Source organism: Takifugu flavidus, chromosome 20 (assembly GCF_003711565.1).
Source record: "Takifugu flavidus isolate HTHZ2018 chromosome 20, ASM371156v2, whole genome shotgun sequence".
NCBI lineage: Eukaryota > Metazoa > Chordata > Actinopteri > Tetraodontiformes > Tetraodontidae > Takifugu > Takifugu flavidus.
Window position 1 is genome coordinate 2,949,234 of NC_079539.1, and position 11,792 is coordinate 2,961,025.

General features: G+C 43.7%; 1 protein-coding gene across 2 annotated transcripts; it reads left to right on the plus strand.

Annotated features, from left to right (window-relative positions):
- The first annotated feature begins 279 nt into the window (after positions 1-279).
- On the plus strand, positions 280-11,752 carry sbno1 (strawberry notch homolog 1 (Drosophila)). 2 transcript variants are annotated; one of them, XM_057018637.1, is made up of 33 exons: positions 280-617; positions 2,487-2,606; positions 2,690-2,794; positions 2,908-3,138; positions 3,280-3,415; positions 3,678-3,778; positions 3,857-3,953; positions 4,099-4,259; positions 4,363-4,496; positions 4,589-4,679; positions 4,760-4,921; positions 5,033-5,168; positions 5,254-5,359; positions 5,444-5,597; positions 5,691-5,873; positions 6,005-6,102; positions 6,185-6,339; positions 6,420-6,611; positions 6,683-6,850; positions 6,923-7,092; positions 7,223-7,354; positions 7,437-7,572; positions 7,694-7,806; positions 7,887-7,958; positions 8,034-8,133; positions 8,222-8,296; positions 8,382-8,528; positions 8,604-8,698; positions 8,778-8,864; positions 9,003-9,140; positions 9,218-9,294; positions 9,463-9,656; positions 9,835-11,752. In XM_057018637.1, the coding sequence occupies exons 2-33, from the start codon at positions 2,487-2,489 to the stop codon at positions 9,975-9,977; spliced, it is 4,209 nt and encodes a 1,402-aa protein (XP_056874617.1). In that variant the 5' UTR covers positions 280-617; the 3' UTR covers positions 9,978-11,752. The 2 variants fall into 2 exon arrangements, with proteins under 2 accessions (XP_056874617.1, XP_056874618.1); XM_057018638.1 differs by having other exon boundaries at positions 3,283-3,415.
- Positions 11,753-11,792: the final 40 nt, after the last annotated feature.

Consider the following 11,792-nt stretch of genomic DNA (forward strand, 5'->3'; position numbering starts at 1 on the left):
GTCATATTTTCCATTTGTCTTGACGTATAAATTTAATTTGGAAAAAAAACCCAGCTTTGTTGTAAACCCATTTTTGCAGTTTCATTTTATAAGAAAAAAGCACTTAATTTGCAAACAACGTGGATTTACAATAAACAAAATCCTTAATTTAGTGCCATTTTTAGCCATATTTTCAGAATATTTAAATCTAATGCAGCAAATTATTTTATACTCATGAAAACAAGTAGATACCGAAGAGAAAAGAGACCAACGAAGAAGACGTTCTATTGACGTCACTTCCCGTCAAGCGTTGCTTGGTCACGTGACGTCGTGTTAGCTCGCTGGTTCTGCTATGTTTGTCGTATGTGCTAATGTTATAGAAATGCGGAATTTCGTGAATATCTCAACCCATCGTCGTCCAGGGACGCACCGCAGCTCACGCAAGACCGATTTTCGTCGATACCGCGCGAGGAGGTTGACTGCTAAAACGCCCGCTGCTGGCCTGCGTGTCACGTGACCTGCATGCGGCTGAGCGTTTGATAAAAAGATGGCGTGAGCTGAGCGAAGCGACGAGGACAACAAACCCTTAATTACGGAACGCTGCCGATAGCGAGTCGGAGAGGCAGTTCAACTGTCAAGTAAGTTGACGCTATTGTAAAAATCTACAGTAGTAGCTTGGCTGACATTAAGGATTCAATGTTGCGCTGAGAAGAGCCAGAAGTCTTTTAATAAATGTAATTTTTTATTTAGGATAGGTAAAACTGGCACACAGAGTACCCAGGGTTTTACGTTCCCGGTTGCTAATGGTAGCTACCAACTGCAAGTACACAAATATTAAGACCTCCCTCAAGAATTTCACAATACAAGGGGGTTGTCAGCTTGTCCAGCTATTGTATATTGGGTCGTGAAGGACATCCTATGAAACCTTGGGAGGTTTTTACATGCTCGGTTTTACTGCTGTAGTTAGCTTGCTAACCTCATTTGACAGGAGCACGATATGATCTACGGTACCCAACGCAACTAGCAAATTTTAAAACACGTCATGTCTGATTTGTTAAATGCTCTTCTGCGTTACATCTGAGACACGGGATTGAAAATATACAATTATATTATCTTCAATTCAAGTATATTGCAATGTACAAGGTACATTGGTAGCCAGGAGCTACCATTGACATTTGTAATATGTTTGTTTTTTTTTTTTAAAACTCAATAAGTTGTTTTCCGTATTTTCAAATTGTTGGATTTGGTTACCTACTGTTTTGCTTGTTGTTTTGCTAACTAAAATGAAGTGAATGCGAGAGTAACTTTGGTTTTAGTCCGTTAGCATTCTGTGTAACTAAGCTGTGTCACCCTGGTTAATCGGGGCCTGTAAGCTAGCTCGTGTGACTGTCAGTATTTAGCTCGTGCAAACGGGAGCTATTTGGGACACTTAAACTGTATCGATCGGTAATCGGTTTACTCTAACCGTGCATTACAGTTAAGATCTGTTCAGTCTGGAAATATTGAAGTAATAGTGCGTGAAGGAAGTTAAGTTGAACGGGCGCTATCAGGAAGTTTAACGGACTCGGGGGTGGGGGTGAAACCACGTGTTGTTTTGGGTCATTTCGAAACCAGACTCGCACATTTAGCATATTGACCTTACCGTCTGAAAGAGGAATGTGTGATTATATTACTTTTGGTCAAGAATAAATGCATGTTTCGACCGTGTGTTATTGTATTTATGTGCAGCAGACAGAAACGGGACGGGAGGATTTTTGTGTCGTCCATCCATATAAAGTACGCCTCCGTAATTTATAAACACAAACTACACAGTAAAGAAGACACAAAGATGCCCCCTTTAATGCCCTAATTAAGCGTTTTGCTGCTTCATTTAGTCTGCTCCATAGCTTGCTGTGTCTTAGACACATGCAGATGTGAGCACATGGAAACTCTGTGGGGTTTTCCAATAAAGAGGTTGTGTGGGAGCTGGAATCCATCTGTGTCCAAAATAAACCAAGGAAATTTTCAGGAAATTTTGAAAATGGGTGAAAGGAAGAGCTGGTTGCATTTTGATGATGCTACCTTGCATTACTATTGCCTATATAACATAGTAAAGGCTTAGTTTGTCTTTCTATCATAACTAAAACACTCAGTTAACTTTTTCAATGCTCGGGGTCCCCTGATGGTGTGACATCTCGGATCTCTAATTGGGAATTCTTTCACTGTGTCTAACTCATATACAAGATGGAAAATATATACAGCGGCAGATATATTTTCTGTTTTTGTTGAGCAAAGTCCATTAGTGGAAGAGCGCTTGCTGAAACACCTGCCCCCTCTACAATAACACACACGCTTCGTTTGGCAGTCACAATATGTACAGAAATGAGCTGCTTGTTTCTCATTTGAAACACTCATTTTGTATTTACACATTTCTGCTTGAAAAAAAGAATGGATACTTTTTTGATGATAATAATCTTATGTAACAGGTAATAGTGTCAGTAGTGAAATATGCAAAATGTGTGTTGCAGATGGATCCTGGACAGGATTTACTTCTCGCTGCTCTCAGCGAAAGTGGCATTTGTCCAAATGATATTGGCCAATTTGATGTTGATGCTCAGGATGTTGCACAGCCCTCCACAACACAGCAGGTAAGGCGGTTAAACACTCGCTGATCATTGTGGCATGGATCTCTTTTAATCTGTGAATCTTCTGATGTCTGCTTCTCTTCCAGTCGATCTCTATTAGTGCCCTGGGGGTTGGTGTTGGGACAGAGTCTGCGGAAGTTGTCCGTAGTGAACCCCCAACCGCTGCTCCTGTAGTCAATTATAGTATCAAGGTGAATTTTTACACTTGAATTGTCCTGAATTGTCTTTTAAAGGTGGGGGTAAATGCTGTTGGTGCTCTGTTATTTACGTATGAGTCTAATTTTCTCTCTTTTTCTGTCATCAGCCGAATAAACCTCAGCCATCCACCACCACATTTGTCTTAAATCAGCTGAATCATTTGCCATCGCTCGGCACTGTTGTCACAAAACAGTCTGGCACAAACAACATCAAACATACCATCACTGTCACCAAGGTGGTCCACGTTCCCAATTCAGCTTTGCGGAGTTCTTCAACATCATCCACAAGTATTGCTGCTTCAGCATCCACAGTCGTGCCTTCTACCAGATCTGACCAGGTACTTTTTATAGACAAATATCAAATGAAAGTGTCAGTCAGCGAAGGCCAGAACAAAGAATGCAATACTTTTCATCTCATGCTAAATATGTCTTCCGTAAATATTTGATCATTGTTTTTTCTGTTTTCCCCTCCCCCCTAGCAGATTCAGTTGAAAGACCTCCTTCGGACCAGCAATGTGAAGAGCTCTGATCTGAAGGGTGGGAGCCTGATGGAGCTCATGAAGCTAAAGCCTCCACCAAACATCACTACACCAGTAGCAACAGCAACTGGGACAGGTCATTTCTTCTTTTGTTTGAATATAGATATAGAGATAGCTATATATTAAATTCCTTGCCTGAGGTCTCAGATATCTGAAGGACCTGTGCTCAACCCAATGAAAAACTCTTCTGTTATTTTTTGTCATTTAAGAGACCACAGTGCTAAAATGTACCAAAGTCCGCTATGGTGAAAAATGTGATTTCTTTATCGCGCTCTAGTGCTGATTTGCCAGCGCTCAAGAAAGGGCCAGGTTGTGTAACACTTTGCTGGTGTTTTCAGGTGAAATAAACAATGGGATCAAGAAGGAATCGCTGGCTAAAGATACGCCGCGGCTCTGGATTAATGACGGGATTAAAATGCAAACCTTCTCACATTCATTGGTAAATGCGTTGTTAATTTAAAATAGAAAACGAGTTCGGCAGGTCGTGCTTCATCAAATGTGTGTCCTGTCTCTCCAGAAGCATCCTGGGATCAAGGAAGAAGATGAACCTGAGGAGGAGGAAGAGGAGGAACTGGGACATGCAGAAACGTACGCAGAGTACATGCCAATGAAGCGTAAGTGCTTTTCTATGTTTAATATGTATGTTTCATAGTGAATTGGTACCTTAATAAAATCATTTTAAAGTCAGACAAATTACCGTACGGCTGTACCGGACCAGTCTTGGCATCCTGTAACTGACCAGTCAGCTTCTCCATGCAGTGAAGGTTGGCCTCCGGCATCCTGATCCCGTGGTGGAGACCAGCTCCCTGTCCAGCGTCAACCCTCCTGATGTCTGGTACAGAGTGTCCATCCCAGAGGAAACCATTGATCGTGGCTGCCTGTCTGCTCTGCAGCTGGAAGCCATCACATATGCAGCTCAGGTAACATCCCATAAATGGATGAATAAATCAATTGGTGAAATTTGAAAAGATGCCGTTTGTGCGTACAGTGGAAAGTGATGTACACAATGCTTGTGTGCCGTAGCAACATGAGACTTTCCTGCCTGGAGGGGAGCGAGCTGGCTATTTGATTGGTGATGGAGCCGGCGTGGGGAAAGGCCGGACGATTGCAGGGATCATTTATGAGAATTACCTTTTGGGCAGGAAGAGATCACTTTGGTAAATAGGCTTCCTACTCTGTAGAGACACAAATAACCTGTCAAGTGAATATTTCCCTGCTTAATTACCTCTTTAAACGTATATGTTTTCAGGTTTAGTGTCTCAAATGACTTGAAGTACGACGCTGAACGGGATTTAAGGGATATTGGAGCCAAAAACATCCAGGTTCACTCACTAAACAAAGTAAGATCAGCGAGTAATAAAGGAAGCAGGACAACTGTGTTTGCAAGCAGTTCTCACACATACTACTTTTTCTATTTTAGTTCAAATATGGGAAAATCTCGTCTAAACACAATGGAAGTGTAAAGAAAGGTGTGATCTTCGCCACCTACTCCTCCTTGATAGGAGAGAGCCAGTCAGGTGGGAAGTACAAGACCAGATTCCAGCAGCTTCTCCACTGGTGTGGGGAGGACTTTGATGGAGTGGTATCCTTCTGTCAGCTGAAAAGAATTAACACATTTCATGTCAACGCCACATACCTGAATTAGTATTGAAACAATAGTTGTTAGAGAATTTCCTTCACTTGATATCTTAAGATTATCTATGATGAGTGTCACAAAGCTAAAAACGTGTGTCCGGTCGGCTCATCCAAGCCTACAAAAACTGGCCTGGCAGTTTTGGAACTCCAGAACAAACTGCCAAAGGCTCGGGTCGTTTATGCAAGTGCAACAGGTTTGGAGATATCATTTTATTTTAAACTTAAAAATAAGAAGATCCTGTCTGATTGACAGATGAATCTCTGAACGTGTCTTTGTAGGTGCCTCTGAACCACGAAACATGGCCTACATGAATCGACTTGGCATCTGGGGGTCCAAAACACCTTTCAAAGAATTTAGCAACTTCATCCAAGCCGTTGAGCGCAGGTATGTCAGGTGACGGAAAACAAAACCTTCAGAGGATTGAGTGATGCTAACCTTTCATTTGTGTGCCTTAATTCTTTACATTAGAGGTGTCGGTGCCATGGAAATAGTTGCTATGGACATGAAACTGAGGGGGATGTACATTGCAAGGCAGCTGAGTTTCACAGGTGTCACTTTTAAGATCGAAGAGGTCCCTTTAAGTCAGAAGTATATCTGCATGTACAACAAATCAGTGAGACTGGTAGGTGATATTTGAGCAATGAGTCAATGGCAATCTGTTCATTTTTGCAGTCCTTGAAGTTATTGAATCATTATCCGCCTTTGCTCCTTCCAGTGGGTGCGTGCACGTGAGAAGTTTCAGCAGGCTGCACAGCTGATTGATGCAGAGCAACGCATGAAGAAATCTATGTGGGGCCAGTTCTGGTCCGCTCATCAGAGATTCTTTAAATACCTCTGTATCGCCTCCAAAGTCTGCAGAGTGGTCCAGCTGGCCAGAGAGGAGGTCCAGAATGGAAAGGTGTGCGTTTGCCAAATTTGGAAGTGTTCGTTTTAAATGTTAGCTTTCTAAAGTATGGAAGGAGCCTTCTTTACCGCACCACAGAAGATATCAATGGTTTGCTCTGTTATTAACATGGGGGATTTCTGCAGTGTGTGGTGATTGGTCTTCAATCCACCGGTGAAGCCAGAACACTTGAGGCCTTGGAGGAAGGAGGAGGAGAGCTCAACGATTTTGTGTCGACTGCAAAGTATGTAAAACCAAAGATACTTCTCTTTTCCTTCAACAGTGGAAAAATCACAACCTATAGCTAAATCATATTTTTCTTGGAGGGGTGTGCTTCAGGCTCTGGTTGAGAAACATTTTCCAGCTCCTGACAGGCAGAAACTTTATAGCCTGCTGGGTATTGACCTGCCAGTAAAGAAAGCACCTGCTCCCAGTGTGAATACTGCAGCTAAAACAGAACAGAAGGGCACGAAGCGGAAAGGTAACACATCCTTGAAGTTGGTGGGTAATAGACGTAACGCCTTAAACGAACCCTTCGTTCTTTATTTCTGACACCATCAGGTACTGATGTTAAGAAGCAGCAGAAGAAGAAACCCCGCAAGCACGGCGGCCTCTCGGGTACCAGCTCGGATGAGTCAGAGGACTCGGACAAGGACTCCGACAGTGACGACAGCTTCAAATCTGTCAGCTCTGCCGACGAGGATGATGATTTCAACCCATTCAGAGATGAGTCTGACGATGATGAGGAAGGCGGTAAGATTCGTGAGTTAAAATAATTCAAGTCGTGGCGTTCCTACAGCAGGACTTCTCTTTTCCTCTATCAGATCCCTGGCTCATTAGAAAAGAACCCAAGAAAGGAAAAGAAAAGAAGAAGAAGAGACGGAAGAGTATTGATCCGGACTCTATTCATAGTGCCTTGTTAGCTTCTGGTCTGAGCTCCACCAGACCTTCCTTCACCGCCCCTGTTAACCCCCCCAGCACACCTGCCCCAGGTAAGGTTGCTTCCACAAGGATGCAGAAATGGGTTCTAGGACGTGTAGGTAGCATTGTCACCTTCTGTGCAGTTAAAGCAGAGAGTCAGGATAACTCTGTGACGAGCCAGGACGCAGTGGAGAGTGCCCAGATCATGAAGAGAGAACTTCTGGAACGTTTGGAGAAATTATCCGAGGATCTTCCACCCAACACCCTGGATGAGCTAATCGATGAACTGGGGGGCCCTGAAAATGTAGCCGAGGTATCGGTGCTTTGATTTTCTATCAAGGTTCTGTAGTTTGTGCTTGAATTATTTCGAATCTAAGTCATGTTCCAAGCGAGCGAACGTTGATGCTTGAGGCTGATTTTTTTTATTTTTAATTGCATGACAGATGACTGGCCGCAAAGGTCGCGTGGTGAGTAACGATGATGGAAGCATCTCCTATGAGTCCCGCTCAGAACTGGATGTGCCGGTGGAAATCCTCAACCTCACAGAGAAGCAGAGGTTCATGGATGGAGAGAAGGTAAACAGCTCCTTCTAGAAGTGGACGTGTCTTTCATCCTGTTCACCATCTGCAAATATTTGACCAATATTTGATCAAACAGAACATTGCCATCATCTCGGAAGCTGCCAGCTCAGGTATTTCCTTGCAAGCTGACCGTCGAGTAAAGAACCAGAGAAGAAGAGTCCACATGACACTAGAGCTGCCTTGGAGTGCTGACAGAGCCATACAGCAGTTCGGTCAGTTGATACAGCTATAAAAATAATGATTCGTAAACAGGAGGATTCCTTTGTACCCGTCATCGAGCCAGTTTGAGCCGGATGGCTAATGAAAGGTTCCAAACCTGTCATTCATTCACAGGGAGAACTCACAGGTCAAACCAAGTCACAGCTCCAGAGTACGTCTTCTTGATATCAGAGCTTGCGGGAGAGCAGCGATTCGCTTCCATTGTGGCTAAAAGATTAGAAAGCCTGGTAACCATCACTTAAATCTCTGTCATTCTAACCATTTTTAGGGAAGGTTAAATATGACAGCAATAAATATTTTTTGACAGGGTGCTCTGACCCACGGAGACAGACGAGCAACAGAAACCAGAGATCTCAGCAGGTTTAACTTTGACAACAAGGTGAGTCAATAAATGAGGAATTTGCTGCATCGGCTCGGTTTTCCTGTGACTGACTCATACCTGCCTTGGTTACAGTACGGCCGGAACGCTTTGGAAATCGTGATGAAATCCATTGTGAAATTAGATTCTCCGTTAGTTTCTCCGCCCCCGGAATTCAAGGGAGATTTTTTCAAAGGTATGGCTTTTATTGCATTGAATAATTTATTATTATTCAGCATTTCCCGTCCGTGGTTGTGACTAATGATGGCGTTTTCCTTCTCCAGAAATCCAGAATGGGTTAATAGGTGTGGGCCTCATAAATGTGGAGGACATGTCTGGCATATTAACACTTGACAAAGGTGAGGTTCTTTTTTAATGCTGAACACAAATGTGTCTATTAATGTACATCCCATTACACCTGAACGAACATATATGTGCCTGCAGACTACAACAACATCGGGAAGTTCCTGAACCGTATTCTGGGCATGGAGGTCCATCAGCAGAACGCTTTGTTCCAGTATTTCTCTGACACACTGGCAGCAGTGATACAAGAAGCAAAGAGGAATGGCAGATATGACTTGGGGATTCTTGGTAAGGCGGAGCTTTCTTTTCAACATTAATGGGGAATCACAGCATTAGACGTTAACAACCAGCTCCTTGTTGTAGATTTGGGCTCCGGGGATGAGAAGGTGAGAAAGGTTCACTGCAGGAGGTTCCTGACCCCGGGCTACACCACATCTGGGCATGTGGAGCTGCACACTGTATGTTAATGAGCCTCCCAGTATCTTAGTTTAGACCTTATGGTGAGATTGCAGCAACATTAACTGGCTTTTTAAACAGGTGAGTGTGGAGAGAGGAATGTCCTGGGAGGAGGCAACGCACATCTGGGCAGATCAGAACGGTCCAGATGATGGCTTCTATGTCCAGGTATGCAGAAGAAGCACAAGTCTGAATTCTAATCAGAAATATTTCACAGCTCCGTTGCTGTGTGCGTTTTTCCGCAAGGCCCAAAATAGTTTTTGGCCATATTAAGATTAGTTAAAGGAAATGGAAATTTATTTTCAGATGAGGAACAACAAGAAAACAGCCATACTGGTCAAAGAGGTGAACACCAAGAAGAGGCTTTTCCTCGTGTACAGGCCCAACACTGGCAGACAGCTCAAGCTGGAGACGTATGCGGACATCAAAAAGAGGTTTAAAAAGGTGATGAACCAAAAGTTTCATAAAAAGTGCTGTAAAGGCGCCGCCTGATGGAAATGTTTTACTTTTCGCACCGTTAGGTCCTGTCAGAAGATGCCAAGCAGCACTGGACTGACCAGTACAAATCCTCGGCTCAGATTTGTTCTCATGCGTATTGGTAGGTGTTCTTTTTAGATCTTTTACACGTTTGGTTACTTTACTTAGTATTTATGTATGTAATTCATGTGTTACACACACCAACCTGCATGAGTCGGGATCAAATGTTAAAAGACGATCTGTCAAGTTTCCTTTCTCTAAACTCTTGTGTTCTCTCTCTTCTGCTCAGGCGAGGGAACTGTAAGAAAGTGTCGGTGGGCCTGCAGTGTGAAGTCGGGCTCCGGTGTCGGACGTATTTCGTCCTGTGCGGCTCTGTGCTCAGCGTGTGGAATGAGGTGGAACTGGTGCTCGCGCCCGTCAGTGGAGCCAACGTCAAAGTGCAAATCGTGCGACTCAGAACAGAAGACGGACAGAGGATAGTTGGTAAGTTTTAAACAACCTTTTGGAAAAACATGTTTACTAGTGAAGTACTGTTGAGTAACATAACTGATCTATTAGCTTTGGGGCGTGCTCGAGCTTGTTTTTCCTGTTTAAGCTTTCCAGGAGTGTCAATTCATTAGGAATACTTTTAAATTTCTACCTTTTGTTCTTGCTCGCGCAGGACTGATCATTCCAGCGAACTGCGTGTCTGCGTTAATCAACAAGCTCTCCACATCGGACCAGTCGCAGCAGCTGGCTGTGCAGGAGCAGCAGAAGCGTCTGCAGCTCCACCCTCAGAGCCTCAGTCATGCCCCCGGTCTATAGCTGCTCACCGGAGACACCTCCACCTCCACCTCCGCCACCTCGCCAGTCTGAAGGGATCTGAGAACCACTCCCTCACGTCTGCACTGCAGTCTTCAGGACCAATGCCCCCTTGTTCTGCACCCCCCCCAAACCCCCCCCAAAGTGTCTCTAAGGGGTCAGAAGTGCAACACCAAGCTGTGACAACCTCAGATGGAGAAGCAGCGGCTGTACAGCAAAAACATTTCAGGGTCTACTTTTTATTTTTAAAATCTCTGAGTTTTTGCTTTCACCTAGATCAGCTTTGATGGGTGATGTATTTGTCCTCTGACATTCAGAGTGGAAAGATTTGTGATATATATTCCTCGAGATGAGCCCCAGAGGGAGCGTTGGACTCTGGCTGTTGTTCTTTCTGTTTTATGTAATGAAACAAAAGGTGGATGAGACAAAGACCACTGTGTTTGAAAGTCCCAGAACTACATTTACTGCTGAGCTACAATCTGATGCTAATGTAAGATAAATACTGAGTCGTTTGTTAATGTTTCAGCACGAACGGAGCAAATGACAAATTGCAGCTTGTTCAGTGCTTCTGTTCTGATTGATCTTGTACGTGCCCGAATTCTCTTCCCGGTCAGGCTTCAATGACATTGTCACACAGTTCCTATTCACAGTTCCTCAGTTCCATTTTATTCCTGTTTCTGTCAGGGGTGTTCTTCGCATTGTTCCAGTCACAGATGAGTTCTTTTTTTCTTTTCCCTGGTCTCTTAACTGTCATGTCCTCGTGCGTGTCCCTTCTGCATCCTTCCCACGGCACCATTAGTGTGCAAGAGACAGATTTGGACACATCGGGTATATTTAACTGAATGTCTGTTTTTAATTTAGCTGATGAACTGAAGGGGTGATTAATCCTCAAACCCAAAAACCGCCAAGAGTTTGTCTTTTGAATGTGCCTTTTACGCCTGTCCGACGATCCCCTGAAAAGATGCTTCACTTCAAATAATTCTGACCCCTGTTTTACGTCTGTAAGCGGTCCGTTGATTGTTCTCCCAAACCTGGATCCCCTGTAGCGGGGGCTCTGTTGCAGGTGGAAACATGCTTTGGTCTTTGTCTCTTCAGTAAACTGCTGTCTGCTGCAACCTCTTGTGAGAAATGGCAAATGCATGTCAGAAACCACCTCTGTCGGAACAAAAAAAAACAAACAAAAAAATCCGAATTCTTGCTCAGGGGATGAACTCAAACAAAGATCCTCTTTAGGAAAATGGAGAAAATATTCAGACTGAAGCATGACCGTGACTCAAATTCTCCCTCGAACGCTGGCGCAGCCGTAATCGAACCTGTGATCCTCCATCTGTCTGGAATCTGGTGGTTGCTCCTGTCGGCTGCTGTGGCTCTTGGTCCAACAGACTGAAGAGTGAAAACAGGATCTTTGTCACAGAATTCACCTTTATGCGTTCAAATACAAGCATATTGGGAGTTCTGTCATCGTGCGTCTGCTACAATTAAAAGCACTAAAACGACTGTGCTCTGATTGGAAGTTGCATCTTTGAACTTGAATGTCCTCGTGTCGGAGAAGCCACCACGTTTGTTTTTGTCTTCGATATTCTGAACAAAAAGTTGGGACATTTTCAGACAGGTTCTGTTCCTCAGTAGGAAAAACTTGAAGGACTCTCCCCCCTTTCCTTGTTGCACGGGGTTGCACTACTGACAGTTGTACAAATATTCAGTATGACCTATTCATGTACGAGTGCAATGCTCAATAAAGCTTGGCATAGCTCTACTTCATCCTTTTAAAAACTTAATTTTGATATTTTTTGTCCTAATTTAATGTCTTCATGAGTT

Bases quoted from the DNA above. Each gene is read 5' to 3' on its own strand.
- sbno1 (XM_057018637.1), top strand. From the start codon at position 2,487: ATGGATCCTGGACAGGATTTACTTCTCGCTGCTCTCAGCGAAAGTGGC. The intron at 3,139-3,279 runs GTACTTTTTATA...CCTCCCCCCTAG, and splicing joins CTTCTACCAGATCTGACCAG to CAGATTCAGTTGAAAGACCT. The intron at 6,612-6,682 runs GTAAGATTCGTG...TTCCTCTATCAG, and splicing joins TGACGATGATGAGGAAGGCG to ATCCCTGGCTCATTAGAAAA.